The 21,600-nt window shown below is 43.6% G+C and overlaps 1 protein-coding gene across 1 annotated transcript in view; it reads left to right on the top strand.

The window, feature by feature from the left end:
* The window catches only part of LOC134566025 (uncharacterized), a 110,169-nt gene extending 93,514 nt beyond the window's left edge, over window positions 1-16,655 (top strand). The window contains exon 7 of the mRNA XM_063425738.1: window positions 15,733-16,655. Coding sequence (XP_063281808.1) covers window positions 15,733-16,655 — 923 coding nt within the window. The remainder of the gene's footprint in view (window positions 1-15,732) is intronic.
* Window positions 16,656-21,600: the final 4,945 nt, after the last annotated feature.

The raw sequence follows: 21,600 nt of genomic DNA, 5'->3' as shown, positions 1-21,600 counted from the left end.
AGTACCAGGTAGTAGATTAATCTTACAATCAAAAGACCTGTGTGGAGGTAAAGTATCAGCATTCTTTTTGTCAAATACTGCCTTTAAATCTAGGTACAGGGGCGGTATTTGTACCTCTGTAGAGTAGGTAGAATTAATCGGTGTGTTAACTGCGCAAAGCGGTGACACTGTCCGTAAGCACCTGTCCTGACAACCCTGACCCCATGAGACTATCTCCCCTAGTTCCCAATCAATAATAGGGTTATGTTTTTTTAACCAAGGATACCCCAGGACTATGGGAACAGAAGGAGACGAAATAAGCAATAAAGATATGTCCTCCTCGTGTAAGATACCAACAGTTAATTTAACGGGTATGGTTTCACGAAAAATAACAGGCTCAACTAAAGGTCTACCATCTATGGCCTCAACGACCAAGGGTGTTTCCCTTAACTGGGATGGGATAGCGTGTTTGGTAAACAAAAATTAAAGCTCTCAGCAGCTCCGGAATCTATCAATGCCATAGTTTCTAGTACTCCCTTCTCCCAAGTTAAAGAAACGGGTAGCAGAAGCCTGTGATCCTTATAATTATGATTAGAGGACAAAATAGAAACACCCAATGCCTGTCCTCTAGAGAAACTTAGGTGCGAGCGTTTCCCGAGCGATTAGGACAATTTAGGCGTAAATGACCTCTGACTCCACAGTACATACACAACCCCTCCCTTCTCCTGTACTGTCTCTCCTCTTCTGAGAGGCGAGTATTGACTATCTGCATAGGTTCTGGAAAAAGTGAGGTTGTGGATTCAGAACTTTGAAATGAAGGAGCTAGTTTAAAGGAAGGTCTACGGTTTCTCTCTCGAGTGTTCTGCCTCTCTCTTAAACGTTCATCAATGCGAGAAATAAAAGAAATTAAATCCTCCAAATTTTCAGGAAGCTCTCTAGTAGCAACTTCGTCAAGGATTACGTCTGATAACCCGTTTAAAAATACATCTCTATAAGCCTGTTCATTCCACTTAACTTCTGCCGCCAAGGACCTGAACTCTAGTGCATAATCCACAAGTGTTCGGTTATCTTGTCTAAGGTGCAACAGTAATCTAGCTGCATTGACCTTTCTACCTGGAGGGTCAAAAGTTCTTCTGAAAGCAGCTACAAAGGCATTATAATTATATACTAACGGATTATCATTTTCCCACAATGGATTGGCCCATCTCAGAGCTTTCTCAACAAGTAATGTGATAATAAATCCAACCTTCGCCCTATCTGTAGGATAGGAGCGGGGTTGTAATTCGAAATGGATACCTATTTGGTTTAAGAAACCACGACACTTCTCTGGAGAACCACCATAACGTACAGGTGGAGTAATACGGGAAGAAGCACCTACAGTGGCTACCTCTAGACCTGAACTCACAGGGGAGATAGAAGTATTACGCATCTCTTCTGGTTGATTACTAGAACGAGATAGTAACGCCTGTAGTGCTAGAGCCATCTGGTCCATTCTGTGATCCATGGCGTCGAACCTAGAGTCAGAAGGACCAACCTGAGTGTTTGTACCTGCAGGATCCATTGGCCCTGTCGTAATGTCAGGATCGGGACAGGGATCCAACACGCAGAGTACAAACAGGTGGTAGGTACGTATACCGGACCTTAGAATGGCCGGACTTAATGTAAGGAGTAAGTAGAGAATGGTCTAGGAACAAGCCGAGGTCGAGGGAACGAGAGGACAGGTAAGCGAGAGACAAGCCGAATCAAAGGGTAACAGAGATAAACAGGGTAGTACAAACAAGCCGGGTCAGAACCAAAGAGACAACTAGAATACAAGAGCACTGAGTGACTAGACAGGCTAGAACCACGACAGGGCAATGAGCAGATGCCGAAAGCCTTACTTTATACCTTGATTCTAGAGGGTAATCACGCCCCCGACGAGTCCTGATTAGTGCTCGGGACTTGACTGACAGGTCGACCCAGGTTGGCGTCATGACGTCGACTACTGAGCGTCGCGTCATATAAGGAAGGAACGTGGAGGAACGGAAGAAACAACCCCTCTGGGAGGATAAACGTCTAAGTCTCTCACCTCCTCTGAGGTAGAGACTACAGGTACCCTGACAATCATACACTAATATATAAAGACCTTAATAGCGGCAAGCCCAGATGGCTTGTGAAGAACTTGAGCATAGCTATGCATCTTTTGTGTGTACTCGCAGTGTTCCCCGATGAGCTAGCAGTAGAGTAACTAAGATAACATAAAAGAACAGAACATAAGATATCTGAATACAGAGGCCCTACTAGGTGTATTCATACAATTGAGTATTCACTCCAGGTGGTATCGTTGTCTCAGAATGCGTTACCGGCGTGTAATGCCGTTGTAGTGCCACCAGTGTTTTACTTGGAGGGCAAGGGATGCCTATATATGGTGAGATTTATTACACCCGGCTATGTCAGGGTTAGGCTCGAGGAGTGTGTTAGGCTAGTGTCGGGTGGGGGGGGGAAGCAATGCGGTCGATAGACCTTCCTGCTAGAGGAGTGTGGGTAACAACAAATAACTTTAGCAGCAGAATAACTCTATAGTGGCTGCATAACATGGGAACATTTTCAACATTTGGATTATCAGATCCTGTACATCACAGTTCAGAGTCCGACATAGTCAGGTAGTCACAGTTCCACTTCGTGCGGCCGTGGGTCCACGTGGGATAAAGGGTGTCGTTTTTTCGGGGTTCCACTTGTGTGTCGGTTTGGTTGTACCCTGAGGTTCAGCTGCGTTTAGAGAGTCCTGAGGGAGTCCCAATGTAGGTAGTAGCGCTCTGGCTTCCTGGAGGTCATGCACTGCATGGTTGGTGTCACCGTGTTGAATCATCAATTTGCGTGCTTGGTGCCATTTATAATTTAGGCCACGTTTCTGCAGCAGTGTCGTAAACGGCCTGAGCGACCTTCTCCATGCCAAGGTGCCCCCTGTAAGATCAGTGAAAAAGGATAGTTCCATAGTTTCGAATATGTAGGGGGAGCAGTGTCTAGCCGCTGTTAAGATAGCGGTTCTGGCTGAGAAGTGCTGGAATCGCACGATCAGGTCCCTTGGGGCTGCTGCTGGTGCGGAGGCCGGTTTTGGGGCCCGGAAGAACCCATCCACTGTGATGGACTTCGCCTGTCGTGGTGATAGTAGGGCCACTAGTAGGCGCCTCAGGAGGTGCGGTATCTCAACCTTTTTTATCTTATACTGTATCTGGAACACAAGTAAAGTCCCCAGTTATGACTAACAATCCTAATTTATCTTTTTCCACCCTTTCCATTATCTTATTTAAGTACTTGGTTGGTAAAACATTGGGGAGATACAGATTTACAAAAGTATAATTAACTGAGTATATATTACATACTAAAATCTGATATCTACCTTCTTTATCTACCTCGGAATAGATTGTCTCTTTATTAAGCTTTTTTGAAAAAATAATGGCCACTCCTCTTTTTTTACTCTCTCAAGAGACATGTGTGCAGCTACCTCATACCACTCATATTTTCATCTGATCTCCTCCTCCCTTTTCCAGTGAGTTTCTTGAATCATTGTTATGTCTATACGGTCCTTTCCGAGTAATTCATATAAAAGTTTTCTTTTAAATAGTGTATTTAAACCCTGTATATTCATAGAAATGCACTTCAGAGTTATATCCTAGTTATTTACTCCTTGTCCCAGTCTCGGCATTCCCCACAAAACCAATACATATACATTCTCCTATAAAACAAGGAGAACAACACACATTCTCACCTACATCAGATTGCAATCCCCTCTGAATGTATTCCTTAACATAATTACCCATAATTTCAAGGGCTGACTAAATGACCTCCAAGCAGGGGTATTAAGAGGATTGATCTAGACCAGCTATTTCTATAGATAAGATTCCCTATTGTACTATTGTATTGACTAGTTGTATTTTCATTACCTGTAACTCATAATTTTTTTTTACAGGTTTTCCTTCTCTTTATATTCCTGTAATATCACTTCTAAATTATCCTGTTACTTTATAACCTGTCTAGGGCATATTGCCTAACTCTTGAATTCTGTTCTCTGTCTTCATTCTTACCTATATTTTCACTTATAGGTTATCCATCTACTAACTGCCTATAATTTCACTTATAGGTTCTCTTTATACCATCTACCTATAATTTCGTTCATAGGTTCTCCATCTACTAACTGCCTATAATTTCACTTATAGGTTCTCTTTATACCATCTACCTATAATTTCGTTCATAGGTTCTCCTTCTACTTCTGCCTATAATTTCACTTATAGGTTCTGTTCCCATCATTTTCCTAAAATCCTGCCTAGTGCATATTGCCTAACTCTTGTTTTCTATTATCTTGCAATGTAATTCCATCTATATGTTCTACTTTCTCCCTTTATATTTATTATTTCACTTCCCCTTAATTCCTGCTATTCTTATTGTTTTTCAAGACAAAACTCAGATTCCAAAAAAAGAACATAAAGTTCACCTCAGTTTAAGTCTATCTGAGCTGATTGGAAGCATGACAGGCAGTGAGCATCAGTGTATGTTTGTTTTTCTACGAGCATGTGTCTGTGTCTTCGTTGTGTATATGGGGAGTCTGCTTGTAGTTTTACTATGTCTGAAGTATTTTTGGCGAGGCTGTGTTGTGTTAGACTGGTGGGGTGACTGTGTGTATGGGAGTGCCTATCCATAAGGTGATATTGTGTGGTGCGTGATGATGTATGTGGGTGACTTTTTGTGTGTGGTGTATGTATGTGTCCGTGCCTCAGGAGGAGACTGCGGGGGACTGAATACATTCAATTGAAAAACTGAACTGTTATACTGCAATGTTTGCTTGTGCTATATGTATGTGGGTGTAATGATATTGATGTTACAAAGTTTTGGAGTCCAGTAGCCAGATCAGCAATGTTTTCTGCCAGAGGTAGCCACTCGTTACCCAGGTGGTTGAGCCCCTGAGCCTTGAGTGGCCTTCTGGTCTTAAGCAGAGATGGGAGACTGGAACAGAGAGATGATAATCGTAGTGAGGCAAGCCGAGGTCAGTGGGAGGGAGAAGCAGCAAAGTCAAAAACGGTCCAAAATCAGCAACAGGTAGAAGAAACAGGAACAAGCTTGATTAGAGAGTACAGGAACCACAATAATCTGGCAAAGGTACAGATACAGGAAGTGGCTTTTATAGGCCAAGAACCAGACACATGACCAGACACAGCTGAAGAGACTTGTCACTGATACCAATGCTTATAGAGTAAAGGTTACCAGATCTCAGGTACATTTGCAAAAGGCAGGCTGGTGTAGTGGTAAGGAAGAGGTTTAGCAGCATATAAACCAGGGTTCAAAACCCAGCAGAGTCAGTTCCTCACAGTGGGATTACTGTAGAAATTCATTTGTGAAGCATCAATGATTATTATGGTTTAATAAAGGTATGACATTTCTAATATATATATATATATATGTGTGTATATATATATATATATACTAAGATGACTTCTGAATGTTATTTTAACAATCACAACTATAGGCTCCACATACATATATATCTATTTTAGTTTTATTTAGTTTTTAAGTTTGTGTTCTACACCTAAGTACGCTCGTATTTCTTTATATTCTTTCAGAATAACGTGATCTATTCTACACAGATACACATTCGTAAGTTATGTTTCTCTATACCTATTTTCATCATCAATCAAATAGCTTCACGAAGGAAAGCTACACCACAATTAAATAAGTTAACATGCAATGTGCATGGACAAACAATTTGGTTTGGTTTGGCACTTACGAAATTCAGGACTACGGCAATTTGACACTTTAGCACTTCTGAAATTCGAGACTTTGGCAATTCGGAACTTGCGCACTTCAGCAATTCAGGACTTCGGCAATTCCCTAACTGTACCCCTAACCCCTAAACCTAACCCCTAATCTTACACACTAACCCCTTACCCTAACCACTACAACCACTTACACATCTAGGGTTAGGGTTAGGGGTAGGGTTAGATTCCTGTCATCATTCGCATAATTTTCCCTCCCTCTCTTGTTTTGCCACTTTTCAGAAATCCGAAGCACTTCAGCACTTCTGAAATTCGGCACTATGGCAATTTGGTTCGGTACTTCCGAAATTCAGGACTTCGGCACTTCAGAAATTCAGAATCTGAACGTCCGAATTGCCTAAATTCGTCTGAATTTGCATTCGGAATGAAACAAATTGAACATGTCTACCAGATATCTGTCTTATCGAGCACTGACCAAACCACTACTCAGGGTAATGTTACTGTTGCACAAACTTCACAGGTCCCCAAGACACACATCATCACACCAGCACACTTAGTACCACCCAACATTAGGAAGGACATTTTGGAAGGGAAAGACATTAACCTTATTTCTTTGTTAATAGCGTCACAAGACCTTTTTGAAAACAAAACTTACAGTTACAGAGACCTATCAGTAGTACTAAAAGCCAGAGACCCCAGATTAAGCAAAAAACTGTCAATACCAGAATTTGTCCTAGCTTTTGGGTTTTTAGACACATAATATGATTATCACCAATGTAGAGAGGAACTGGAATTTTATATGCACAAATTGGTAGATATGGGGCACAAGTACGATGGGTATACAATTTATGACTACCATAAGTCTTTCTCAGCCATGGCAGCCGCTGCCTTGGCACATTTCAATATCCAGACAGATTGGAGCCACTTATAAATGGAATTGTTCAGTCACCACTTTGCCGGACTTAAACCACAGTCTCATGCCCTAACAAACCCATTTTACCTACTATTGTTATTCCACCTCTGGTACCAGTAGAACTGGACAAAAAAGACTGAAAGATAAATTAGGTAGGCCAATAGTGTTTTATGTAAAGCACAGATATAGAATAATTTCAATGCAGGTGGCTGCAGTTTCAGCGCCTGCAGGTTGTTGCACGACTGTTCAATAGGTATCAGAGCTCAACAAAGACTATAAGAAGTTGCATCCATATTCAGAGATATTCAGCCAAAAGAGACGTTAAGACTACCATCTTTCAACAAAACCTCTGCACTTTTTGAAATGTATCCCGTTGTGGCAGCAGGACAAGTCTAGGGGCAATTATGGAAGGGGACATCAGTAAAGTGTTACACAGACAATACAGCTGCCTGTGAAATAATAAATAAGGGTAGGTCATCTTCATTAACACTTTTACCTGATCCTTGTTCACATCCCAGGCAACCATAATACCGCAGTTTTCGCTCTGTCTCACTACAACTTACAGGTTTTCTTTCAATCTCATCCCACAGCAGAGAAAGTACCAAACAAACCACTGTTATTTCAGGACCTCATCCTGGACTCGCACTTCTCATGGCTCATGCGAAAACACCAGCACAAGCTACTCTAATAGAGAACACCATATGCTCATCCACTCGAGCAATAATTATCTTCAACAAATTAATTGCAGCATACCAGATTATCGATCTGTTGACATTAGATACTATGGTGGCAGTCACCTTCTTTTGCCACCTCAACCTGAAACATGCACATAAAATTCTATAAAACTTTATCTAACAGGAGCACAACATCCTGTAATAAACACATATACCAGCCATAAACAGTTTCTCTTCACATCCAATAAAGATCATTCTAAAAGGTATTCAACAGTTAGAAGGCCCCAAACCTACAAAATGTCACCCTACTCAAGGGCTGGTAGGAAGAGGTGGAGAACCTGGGGCGGGGGCGGTGCCCATGCTGGCTTTGACGCAGTACCTACCCTCTTCTTCTTTCTTCCTTCCCCTCTACCCACTCTGTTTTTGTTTCCTCCACACCCCTGCAATGCAGGTATCTACCCAATTTACGATAGCTCCCGACTGCAGCAAAATTACCTTACCTAAAGACCCAGAATATATTCTATATCACTCCTCAAAACCAGAGAGGTGGGCCGTATACTAAATGCCTGACAATCTCAGTGCCACACAAACCTTTTTCGATCATTAATACACATGCTGAATCTAACTTCTATCGTATTCCACTGTTATACCACCTGCATGTTTTTGTATCTCCTCAAAACCACCAGTATTGTTTCTATGTTACACAATGGAGAACAGAGAAAAGGAAGGGAATGGGAAAGAGAGGGGGGAGTAAAAAAAGAAAGATTAAAAGAAAGGAAAGGAAAGAAAAAAAGTCCTGACAAACTTGAGCAGGGAACTAAATTCAATGTTGTTTTCCATACTGTTTGCTATGTATGCAATTCCTCACCTGCGTGGGAAAACTGTTCAATCTGTGAATCTCAATAAAGACGGATTTAACACAAAACGTCAACCTATAGACGGAGAAACATTCAGACCTGTTGGATACCAAATATTTTGAAACACAAACAAACATAACAACTAAAACAGCAATATATCTTATGGGTTTTTATGACCAAACGAGTTCACAATAGACAAAATCAAAGATACTTCCAACATGTTGCAAATTGCAGGTCTAAACAAAAAAGGAGACCACTACACACTAACCCTACGACAATCCAAAACAAATAAAATGGGACCACCTATTGACATACAGTTATACCCCGCAGGATACAAATGGTGTCCTGTACAATTACTTGACCAGTTTTGTTTATCACTGACTGGTCATTTAAAAATGCTCCTCTTCTTAAAGTACATGGTAACCCTTAAACTACTTCAAAATTGATGTTATAGGTAATAAAATTGATTGTGATCCCTCGGCTTTTATTGGCCATTTATTCTGCATAGGTGCTGCAACAGAAGCATCTAGCCAAAATGTATCAGTACACATTATTAAAAGACTGAGGCAATGTAAATCGGCTTCATACAACTGATACATACCCGAACCTGAAAAATAATTAAGACATGGGTTTAAAGAGTTAGCTAAGTGAGAGCACTCTAAATAACCACTCGCATTGTATTAGGATTATAAACGTATTAAAGTGTTGCATTATTAAATTCCTATTTGCCCTCTTTATTTACAGGCACATGACAACCGACTTTTGTATATAATAATTTTAATATTTACTCAGTTTTTTTTCCTGACCACAAATATATATATATATATATATATATATATATTTGTGTTAAGGGCTCATGACAGTACAGAAGATACAAACACTGATAAGTGTAGGATGGTATTAAAAGAGCAAGTCGGTTGTGGTGTGCCGGAACCGACGATGAGGTAGGCCTGTAAATAAAGAGGGCCCACCAAGAAGAAATGTAAAGAGAAAAGGAGTTAATAATGAGGAGTGGGTGGGAGGGTGATGCAGCGCTGACCTCGAACGATATGGAGCCAGGTAAGGGGTGTCCCTTAAGTAGGGAAGAGGTGTGTCATACGCCCCTCCCACAATTACAGGCCAAAAGGCCTTAATACTTGTGTTAAGGGCTCATGACAGTACAGAAGATACAAACACTGATAAGTGTAGGATGGTATTAAAAGAGCAAGTCGGTTGTGGTGTGCCGGAACCGACGATGAGGTAGGCCTGTAAATAAAGAGGGCAAAAGTAGAAAATCAAATTTATTACATACCAGCAATATACATACTTTAACCAGACATGTCTTGAAAGGCATTTCTTACTTCTTGTACCGGGTTAGGTATGTATCTAGAGTAAGCCGATGATTTCCAGCGCCCTAGTGACTTGATAACATGAACTGGAATGTTTGCACTGGATGCTGTGGAGGCCGCTCCTATGCGGAAGGAGTGGCCCGAATAGTTAGCTGATTTGAGGCCCAGCTGTGTAAGTAAAGACCTGACGTGTGTCATAAAGGTGGTGGTAGTGAGTACCGAACCTTGTAGACTGAAAGTGGTTGAGATGGTGGTTCGTTGTTATGCTGGGTATATGAGTCCAGTAGTTTGACGGGGCTCCACCTGTTGTGAGTAGGATAGTACTTAACCTCTACTGAAAGTGCATGTTGACTGGTTTTGGAGTGAGGCAGAGTCAAGATATAATAGTCCATGTGTTTTGTTAAGTGTGAATGAAGTAGTATGTGAGTGGACTGTGTTGTGCTGATGGCGGTAAATTCTCTTGGTCTCAAGAAACCATAAACAAGGCTACGTATATGGCGGTTTTAACGATGAGGTTTGTGTTGTTGGCAAAGGGTTTAAATCTAGTGAATTGTATAAGTCTTTAAAAATATGGAAATCTATGGGTAGCCTCTGGGCCGTATGTGGGGGTTCGGATCTCTGAATACCCTTAAGGATGTTCTTAATTGGTAGGAGGACACTTGATTTGTCTGGTTGTAAAGTTAGCATGTGATGTTGGATGCCTGTCAGATATGGTTTGATTGTGTTGTATGATAGTTTGAGGTGGCAAAAAGAAGCAAAGCCCAACCAGGATGTCACGATGAAAGGTTGTAAGATGTGTTCAGAAAGGAATCTTTAAATCAAATGAAAGCTCTATCGTAAGTTTCCCGGGTATTAGTAGACAGTGCTAATTGGGACAATGTTCTGCTATGTTGCATAATAGCATCTAGTCCATTACTAGATGGTGGAATAGTGGGGTGTTCGTGGCTGTGAGTGCGGCTGACGGGAGTATTTGACGAAAAGCCTGGAAAAAGCGAGACAAATTGTCAGCAGCAGTGTTACATACACCTGGAACATGAATACAAAACAAGAGAAAATTATGACATGCAGCCAGCCAAGTGAGTTTCCTCAAGAATCTCATAATAGTCAGTGATTTGGATCGGCCTTGTTTATAATGTGACAAGTTACTTGGTTGTCTGAGTAGCAACATACAGACGAACCTGCCCATAAATGCACCCATGCCACGGCAACCGTCACGATGGAATATATCTCAAACAGAGCTGAGGTAGTGGAAAAACCCTCCAGGTCCTGAACTTCTGAAGGCCAGCTGCCCCAAAGCCATTCGTTCCTGAAAAATTGCTGCAAAACCTGTGGTAGACGCCGCGTCTGACCCAATGGTAGGCGAGGAGTCAGACAATTTTGGAAGGAACATGCTTTTACCATTCAAGGTGGTTAAAAATTTTCTCCACATAATGACGCCTGCCGTGGCTTGGGTATCCAGGGGTGACCTGTGTCCATCATGTCTAAAAGTGGGAAACATGTAAAGGAGTTGTGAGATGAAAGCCCGGCCTTGAGGTATGATGCGAATGGCAAAATTCAGTGACCCAAGCAGAGACTGTAATTCTTACGGTTGCAAGTACCGAGTTGTATGTAGAGATTATGTTGATCAGAATTTTTTCTACCTTGGGCGTGGCAGGCTAGCTTGCATGGTGGCTGAGTCTAGTATGATACCCAGGAATGTGATGAAGGTATCTGGTCCTTCAGTCTTGGTGGAGGAGACTGGGACACCCACCTGTTTGAATAGACTGATGGTTTCTTTTAGGCTACTGGGAGGGGAAATATTCTCCTCGACAAGTAAGAAATCATCCAGACAATGTATAACTGTAGGGCATCTGGCTATATTTAATAAAACCAGCATAGGGTTTTGGCGAATACGTAGAAAATGGCCGGACTACTTTGGAACCTAAATGTTAAACGTGAGCAAAATAGTAGTTCCCTGCCCACTTGATACCATGCAGGTGACACAGTGTAGGGTGGATAGGCAGTAACTTGAAAGCTTTGTGATATCAGTCTCACTGAGCCATGCTCCGGCCCCTGCCTGCACGATAGCCGTAATGGCGTGATCTATGGTGGAATATTGCAGTGAAAATTCCTCAGAGGTATGAGGGAGTTCAGACTAGGAGTGGCAGAGGTGTGAGGTGTTGATAGATCAATGATAAGTCTCTGTTTGTGAGAAGATTTCCCCGTGACAATACCGATGGGGTTTGTCCGCCATGTGGTGAACGGAGGGGACTGGAAGGGCCCCCATAGGAAGTCCTCTGCCACTTCCTGGCTATGAGTGTCTCCACCGCTGTAGGGTTTGTTGTGCGGATTGTAAATTAGGACATTCCAGGATTCCGGAAGGCATGTGTATGAGGCCTGTGTGAATCCTTCTGATAGACCCGAGATAATGAATTCCACCAAATGTCTAGATGGATGATGTGGCAGTAATGTCGTAAGTACAGAAATGTTTATTGATGTTAAGTATAGTTTTGGGATACATTTTATTTGGACACAGATTTAGCATGTGCCCTGAAATAGATGGCTGGAGAAAGTGATTGCAACTCAACCAGTGCTGGAGGGGTCGCAGTGGCCGACCCAGCCATGGTAAGGGGTGTACTGACCGATTCCTCAGGGGTGATACTGGCAGGCTAACTAGGCCTGAAAGGCGAAAAATTAATCTTGTTTTGTGACAGGTGAGGCCCTGCTAGTTGCCAAGTGGCTATGAGAGGCTCTGTCTATGAGTTGGCGCGAGGGGTTATTGAGGCCACCCGTCGTAGTGGCAGGAATCGTAGGCCTCTCGGTGATAGTAAAAGAAAACAGGGGGAGGGAGTGACAGGTGAGGCCCTCTCTATAATATTGCGAGGCGGCTAACTCACGTGTGGCCCGATGGCGTTTGCCTCCGAAACGTTGAGGCGGGGTGTTGGCCTCGCGGACCACTAAACGATAGGCAGAAATGCCAAGAAGGGAGGTACCTATTTGGGCCTATACCCCTAACTTGCCAGTACTCTATGGCCTAGAAGAATGAAACGTATGTGAACTACAACGTGAGCAGGCTTACGTACCTGCTAGTATGTATGAAGTTTTGAGATTCGACAGGTATGAAAACCTGGATAAACCTAAAAAGGGATAGAGTGAGAATGGATCCTGTGAGACCTGTATAGGCTGGGATTAGGGCTTCTAGCAGTATGTGTGGGAGGTGTAAAATCTATGAGTATGATAGTGACATGACTGCCCATGCTTGGTGACAAGCGTTACGCTGAGTCCGATACCTGGCAGCAGGGGATTGGCCGTGTAATGTGTATATATGGAAGGTGATCAGATGATATGCATGTCACTAAACTGATCTGGGAATGCAAGGGACTTTTTAATGTGAAGTGACAATATGCAGAATCATAAATGTTGCTGTAAAGTGACGTATGAATGCATGAACCAGAAACGTGTGATTCAAAAACGGAAAGTCTTGTGAGACGTATATGCCGTGTTCTTGAATACTCGTGTTACGTCGTCTGAGTGTGTCAAGAAAAGGCCTGAGTTTGTAAATGCCATGTGAAATTATGTGAAATGACAATCTATGCAGAAAATGTTGTAACGTGACGTATGAGTGGTTGAACTAATGCGTGTGATTCAACCCGAAACCCTCTGTGGAAGGTAGGACCGTGTTCTTATATACTCGTGGTATATCGTATGAGTATGATAAGAAATGGCCTGAATAGTTAGTGCCATGTAATCGTAATGTACATGGTTGTATTAACATCATATCTCCATTATACTCTTTGAAAATGGGACCGTGTCCTTGAACTCGTGGTATGTCGTACGAGCATGACAGAAAAAGGAGCCGTAATGTAGGCTAACCATAACAGTAATATACATGTAATATCTGCATTGTAAAATAAAATAACTATTATTATTAAAACCATATATATATAATAAGCAAACTGAAACAAAATAGACAACCTAAGATAGTGTAAAATAAGTATTTGAAAGTTTAACCGATTACTGTGCAGGAAACGTATGATTGGTTGGATCAGTACGTGTGATTTAACACGAGTATGCATGAAAAGGAATTAAATCCTTGTGTCATGGTTAACAACAAAGAAATGAGGCCTGTAACGTAGGCTGATTTAATTGTAATGAAATGGATAATTATAAAAAAACTCCAGTAAGCGTGGGAGTCTAATGTCTATACAGAAATGTTAGCTGGGTTTATACCCTTGATGTAATAAGTGATACCTTAACAATAGCATGAAAATGGTCTGTCTATTTAACCAAGCAACTTTTTAACCAAATGTAAATACATGAAATGTAACTCACGAAAAAGATCTATGTGAATACATAGCAGAATAACCGAATCTTAGTATGAAGGGAAACAGAAGTTAGCATGAATAGCTTAACCGTATGCATTTTAATGCGAACAGCAATCGTGCATAGAATATACTATGAATACGTGCCGACCAGAAAACACTAACCGAAATGACAATCGTTTAAATGAAGCAAGGTTGGTTTTTACATGAAATGCAATAATGTCTGAGAAGCTTGTAGTACACTGAATGACTGGTAGGGGTCAGTGTGTAGGCGAAAATGCAGTGGTTCGATGGTTTGTACATGAAATGCAATAATGTCTGAGAAACCTGTAGTACACCGAATGACCGGTAGGGGTCAGTGTGTAGGCGAAAATGCAGTGGTTCGTTGGTTTGTACATGAAATGCGATAATGTCTAAGAAGCCTGTAGTACACCCAAAGACCGGTAGGGGGTTTAAACGAATGATATGCATGAACATGCAATGGTTTTAGAACAGACTTAGACAAAATGCAGCCGTAAAGTGAGGACCTGACCCGTGCATGGTGCCGTGGGACTGATGCCTGGCATAACGGGTAGGTTGACTTACAGTTTGTGAGTCACTTGGACACCATCCATGGCGATGGATTGAAGAAAGAAGGTGGTAGGCCGGAAAAGCCTGTGGCTGGATTCCTGACACAGCTCTGCTTAAAAAACCTCATGGAGTAATCAGGTAAAATGGCGTCTGGATGACCCGGAAGTGGAAATGATGCAGCGCTGACCTCGAACGATATGGAGCCAGGTAAGGGGTGTCCCTTAAGTAGGGAAGAGGTGTGTCATACGCCCCTCCCACAATTACAGGCCAAAAGGCCTTAATACATATATATATATATATATATATATATATGAAGAGTAGCCTAAGAAAATATCAATACTGATACAATAATGTATCACATAACCAGTATGTTGCTCCCATGCAGTGGATGGAACAGGGAGTTTGTATTCAAAAGGTGGATTTGTGTTTATCTCACTAAACACTGAGAAGCCTATCATTTTTGTGGTTAGCTAATTAGGCTGTGGTTGAGTGGGGTGGCATATCTCATTTGCTGTGAGCTGCTGGGCATGCTCCAGGTGAAGAAGGCAATCGGAGGATGGATTACCCTAATACCCCTTACGCAGTGTTAGAGATAGTGTGCTGTAGATCCTACAGAAGCCACCAGACACACTTATGTCCCTACTCCATAACTATATCAAGGTGCACTTTACATCAGAAAAAAGCAGAGAAGCAGCATGTGCTTGGGGGCCTGTCTGACGGCTTCTGTCAGGACTTACAAAACACTACACCACCAGAGTAAATGTGTGTGAACTATTCTAATACTGCGTGTGTGACTGTGAATGTGTATATCTGCGTATATATGTGCATATGTCTGACAGTGTATTTTGGATTCTGTGTGAGTGTGTATCTATCTCTGACATTGTGAATTTGTGTGGGCCTGAGAATGTGAGCCTGTGTGTGGCACTGAATCTTTGTGTGTTTGTATTTCTGGTAGTATCAGTGAGTGTGTCTGGGATGTATGTATGTATATGCATGTATTACTGCTTTGTTATGGGTAACATCTTGGCACCATAGTGTTATGGTATGGGCAACATCATGGCAATGTGACAATATACTTATATATTTATTTACAACACTGTTTCCTTGTCTGAAACTTCATTATTAGGTACATGATTTTATAAAGTGTTTCTGTCCAACTAAAATGCTAGTTTTTGTGTCCATCTAATAACGTGCTATCCATACTGAAACAATAAAACATTTAAATATGATTTCCAAGGACATCCAAATTACTAGTATCCTGGAGGTGGCGTATTTGCAATTGCTTGGTAACGAAGGGGTTAAATAGGTTTTATAAATCTATATTTATTCACATACAAATAATATTTTATTTACTATTTTACAGATAGTGAAAACTGTGAGAAATGTCTAAACGCTGAATGGCCCAATGAGAGGAAAGATCGGTGTATTCCAAAACTGGAAGAATTTCTAGCCTACAGAAATGATACTATTGCCATCATTTTGTCCTCTCTCTCAATCTTGTGTTTCCTTATAACATTTATGATATTAGTCATTTTTATTTGGTATCAAGACACGCCTATTGTAAAAGCCAATAACAAGAAGCTCAGCTTTGTCCTCCTGGTGTCCATCATGCTGAGCTTTCTCTGTGTGTTTCTGTTCCTCGGTCGACCTGTGGAAATAACCTGCATGCTGCGTCAAACTGCTTTTGGAACCCTCTTCTCAATAGCAATCTCTTGCATTTTGGGTAAAACTATAATTATCTATTTTGCCTTTAAAGCCACCCAACCCGGCAGTGTCTGGAAAAGCTTTGTTAGTTTAAAAGTCTCCAATTGTTTCGTATTCTGCTGTTCTGCTGTTCAAGTTATAATTAATGTAATATGGTTGGCTATTTCACCCCCCTTTATGGAACTTGACACACATTCTCATCAAGGAACGATCATCATTCAGTGTAATGAAGGTTCAGTTATTGCCTTCTACTCAGTCCTGGGTTATATGGGAATCCTGGCAGCTGTTAGTTTCATAATAGCTTTTTTAGCCAGGACATTACCGGACAGTTTTAATGAAGCCAAGTACATCACCTTCAGCATGCTGGTATTTTGCAGTGTTTGGATTGCAATGATCCCGGCCTATCTGAGCACCAAAGGGAAATACATGGTGGCTGTAGAGATATTTGCCATATTGACCTCAAGTGCTGGACTTTTAGCATGCATATTTTTTCCAAAATGTTTCAATGTTATATTCAGACCTGAAATAAATACAAAATTCCATTTATTTGGGAATATAAATAAAATTGGGGCCCAGAATTAAAACTAATTTTATGGACCCAATCCCCACAGGTTTTCTATGTACATTATATTGGATATAAAAGAAAAAACGATGGAGGCGGAGCCTAACCTTCCATGGAGTAAGACGTGTGCTCTCCTAGCTCTCTTACCCCGGGCATACAATCCGCATCCATCAGCCTCCACAAAGGTGCATCTCACCCCCAAAACTTAACGCAGACCTTCAGCAACCCCATCACCACACATTCAGATGGGGGGAACGAAAAAAAGAAAAGAATCCACACCGTCAGTGGCCACGATGTTCCGCGCCAAAGAAGACAAGCAGCCATCTTGGGCCCAGAGCCAGGCAGACACAGGCTCGGACTCTGAAGAGAGTGACAGGGAATCTACAGACACATCACCTCTTACTAAAGATGATCTCCGAAGAATGCTCAGAGAAACATCGGCCGACATCAAGGCCTACACAACGGCAGCACTCGAAAAACAAATATCAGGCCTCAAAGAAGACATAGAGGCGCTGGCCTCTCGCACAGGCACCACTGAACGCCTCATAAAAGAAACCCAAATACAAACAACCACCCACGGCAGAGAACTGGAGAATCTGTCGGACAGGGTACGTTTTCTGGAGGATGGCCTAGAGGACTTAAATAATAGATCCCGCAGGCAAAACATACGCATACGGGGCCTACCGGAAACCGTCTTACCGGACGCCATACTGCCAACCATTACAGCAGTATTCCACTCCCTCCTGCCTGACACCCCAGAACACGACATATACATAGAAAGAGCACACCGAGCGCTGAGGCCGCCGACATTCAACCCCAATATCCCCAGGGATATCATCGTGAAACTCCTTCACTTCCCAATTAAAGAAAAGCTAATGAACGCAGCCAGAAACCGCCCGCCTCTATATCAAGGGCAACAGCTTCATTTCTATCAAGATCTGGCGCCTACGACACTGAGGAAACGCCGAGAACTAAAACCCCTCACCACCGCGCTAATTGAATCCGGGTGGCGCTATATGTGGGGGCACCCTTTCAAGCTGACAGCTAAAAAGGGAGACCAAACCTTCACCCTCCATCAAGTCACCGACATGCAGGATTTTGCAGCGCATCTGGGAATCCCCTTGCGGTATCCACCGGCCGACTCCAACCGTGCCACTCTAGGAGACAACAGCCGTAAAGAAGGACCCCGCTCCAACACAAGCCGCATGCAGACCAAGAGGAAAACACCATCGGTCCCCCAGGAGCAAACCCAGACAGACACTTGAACGGTACCATGAACAGCTGCCAGAACCACATCGGCGGACCCACAAAGAGCGGAAAGTTCCACTCCGTGAACGTGGTCCAAGGACACTGTTCCTCCGGTAGTATGCACTACGAACTGTTACACCCTAGTTAAGATTAACGTTTCTGTTTGATATGCAAGTTTATTACAACGTTATATTTATTTGCCATGCCATGACACCCCAGAGCACTATAACTGCCCTTCATTAGGCCTAGACCTCGCAGGTCTCAGTCCCAAGCCTATAATAATGTCGCACGAGTGCGAGGGACAACATACATTCCCCACACACCCCGGACCCCAACCGGGTCGGGGAGCTACATAATTGCCTCCCAACCACACAAAACGACCACACCGGGGCACGACAGGCCACAAGGCAAAGTAGAAGGCCTTCTTGGCCTCCCCAAGACCCATCACCCTAGCTCAATACCTGCCCAACCCACTTAAGTGTATCTAGAGACGCGACACACCAGCGCGCAGTCTCTCTCCCCTCACCACATCACCAGCGAGATGCTGCCCTTTTTATGCCCCACTTGTGGATGTCCCCACTCCTCATCCTCCGACCCTACTCGGCAGGGGGGGGTGGGGGGAGAGATGGGGAGAGGGAAGGGTTGGGAAACGCCACAAAGACCCAGAGGTCTCACAGTGCCTCGTTCTCAGACCAGGCCGGACCGAATGAGCTAAAGAGCACCCAGGGGGGAAGGCAAGGTTCGATACCCGGAACCCACACTGAAAGGCAGACACGCAGGGGGCATATTTAATATGTACAACTTCGAAACTGGGCCAAAAGTAAGGCAGAACAACAACTAAGGCCTTACCGGTGACACCCTTACAGAAGGAAAGGGCGCCCACAGATTTAACCGGGGGGGAAAGCAAGAAAAAACTAGCGGTAACATTTTAGTAACAAACCCCAGGGGAGGAACACTATTTCACAAAATGAGGTTTGATTAATGCAGAATGTGTCCCACCCCAAGGTACTACTTATATGCTTATTTCTATTTTTTACCAGAACCGCACACCTTACCCCTCTTCTTTGTATTATATAGTTAGGGGTGTTTTGAACCGTCATTTACTTTGAAGTGCAGTTGTGTGACAAACTATAGCGCCTCACTGATATCCAAACTATACTTAGTCACCAATGTTACATAGCGCCTCTCTGCATGTGTATATGTATTTATCAGAATGTATCCCATTGCCTGACAGAAGAGGCTCCCTAACCTCACTAGAAACACCCCCGCACGACGACATCACGACAACGACCCCCCCTATGCCCCACAACCATACAACTTACCTTAGAGCAATATAAGGCGAAGAGGGAAGGGCGACAACCACCACCCCCTAGGGCTATGTGAGCCAATCACAACCTGACACTCTAAAAGTAACTCCCTCGAGAGACCCTGAGCACACGAGACCGCCCCATCAAGCTTACAAGCCTCACAGGGAGCAGACACCCCCTGAGGTATACATGCAGCTCCTGCAGCCCAAAAGGTACCATAACCTATTAAAAGGCCCACCAGACCCCAGACACAACTCCCCTGACACTACACCTTACCCAATCAAGTACACGACCAGAGACAAACAACTAACACCGACTGCAGTGCCTTCGCACGCGCCTTTGTCTTTCAGCAAAAACTATCCTCGATACCTGGAACATGACGGACAGACAGAACGCCTAACCTGGACAGACACAAGCGACTGCCCACCAACGAGAAACCAGACACCAACCTTGAACCCACCGATTTCAATACGCAAACAGGTTAGCAGAAAAACACACTTACCACAGGCACAACAACGACACATGACCGACACCGACACCTGCATCACCCACCAAAGAAATCACGACAAGCACATACGACCTAGGAACCACTCACACACATAACCAAGACAAGAACCACGCAGACCATGGCGATTAACAACGCCCTCATGACCTCACATCACGAAACTGGCTCTCATACATCACCACCCTCCAACACAATAACCTGAAAACAGACCCTCTAACACACTCTCACTCGCACGACGCGAGTCAAACCAACCAGCACAATTGAAACTCTTACTCAAACCACCCTACCCGAGATGCACCCTCGGAACTAGAACAGAAAACCCGGGGACAGAGAGGGAGAGGCGAAGCACCGACCCACCTCCACCCTCAAAACCCCAACCAAACGTATAACTCCTAGCTCACCTGACCACAAAGCATAAACAAGAACACCAAAACCTCACATTGCTTACAAACTATAAACATCCAAATAAGCAAACCCAGCCGCCCAAAAGACGCCTGGCAACCAACCAGTAAGACCAGGACCCAACCCACTCCCCTATACCCAGATCCACCTGGGACATCCCACAAACCCCCCCCTGCACCGCCACCCGTCACCCGACCCATTACCCCGAATCCCCACCCCTCCCCGCTAACCAACAACCCTGCTCTCCCCCCCTAACACGCACTACATAAACGAAACACCACACACAAGACACAACACAGCCACACCCAGCATGCCGGCCACTCTGACCTGCCTATCGATAAATTGTAAAGGACTAAACAATCCGACCAAACGACACCAACTAATGAGATGGGCAAACAGATCTAAGGCGGACGTACTCCTCCTTCAAGAGACACACTACACTGAAGCTAAACAATTCCCTCTCCTGAGCCGACACTACCGAATCAACCATTTCGCCAGCTCCTCTCACGGCAAGCACAACAGAGTAGCCATCATTATCCGAAAATCGTGCCCACTCATCATCCACCGCACAATAGCAGACCCACAAGGCCGATACCTCACAGTCACGGGCAAAATAGGCACACACTCATACGCCTTCACTTCCTTGTATGCCCCAAACACACCCTCCAGCACTTTCTGGCACACGCTACAAGCACACCTAGCTCTGTTTCCCTCCCACCACTCCATACTTGGCGGAGATTTCAATGCATCCCCTTCACCCTCAGTTGACAGACTCCGCACTCGCACGCACACTCAACATGGACCGCCGACGGCCAAAACAGACAAACTGCTCTCCTCATTCATCTCGCGCACCCACCTCCTAGACGCATGGAGATCTCAACACCCAACATCTTTAGATTACACCTTCTTCTCGCACCCACACCACTCATACTCCCGCATCGACCTTTTTCTCATCTCCCCAGCACTGGCACCAATGGTTCACTCCACATCCATAGGCCCCATTACGTGGTCCGATCACGCAGAAATAACACTCACAATTAACCTACCTTGCACAGTCCGACCATGGTCTTGGAGACTGAACCCCCACTTGCTTCATAACCCACAAATCAGACAAGAAGTAGACAGGGCCCTCACAGAATACTTCCAACTGAACAAATCCGCAGACACCTCAGAAGGGACCCTATGGGCTGCCCACAAGGCAGTGCTCAGGGGAGTCCTAATAAACCAAGCAACAATACATAAAAAACAAAAGGTAGCACACCTAGAAAAAACACTCACAACTCTCCGAACCCTTGAAGCAAAGCACAAAGCAGACCCAACACAAGAGCTAACCGAACAGATTAAAAAATGCCAAACTGACATAAAAACATATATGGCAAAAGACTCAACAAAAGCCTTACTATGGACAAAGCAACTCTTTTATGACAAAGCCAACAAAGCCGATACATTACTCGCACGAAAACTCAAACAAAGAACCGAAAACAAACAGATACACAAAATACG

The sequence above is a fragment of the Pelobates fuscus genome, chromosome 6, assembly GCF_036172605.1.
Source record: "Pelobates fuscus isolate aPelFus1 chromosome 6, aPelFus1.pri, whole genome shotgun sequence".
NCBI classification, from domain to species: Eukaryota; Metazoa; Chordata; class Amphibia; order Anura; family Pelobatidae; genus Pelobates; species Pelobates fuscus.
Note: the sequence above shows the minus strand (reverse complement) of the source record. Positions and strands in the feature narration are given on the sequence as shown.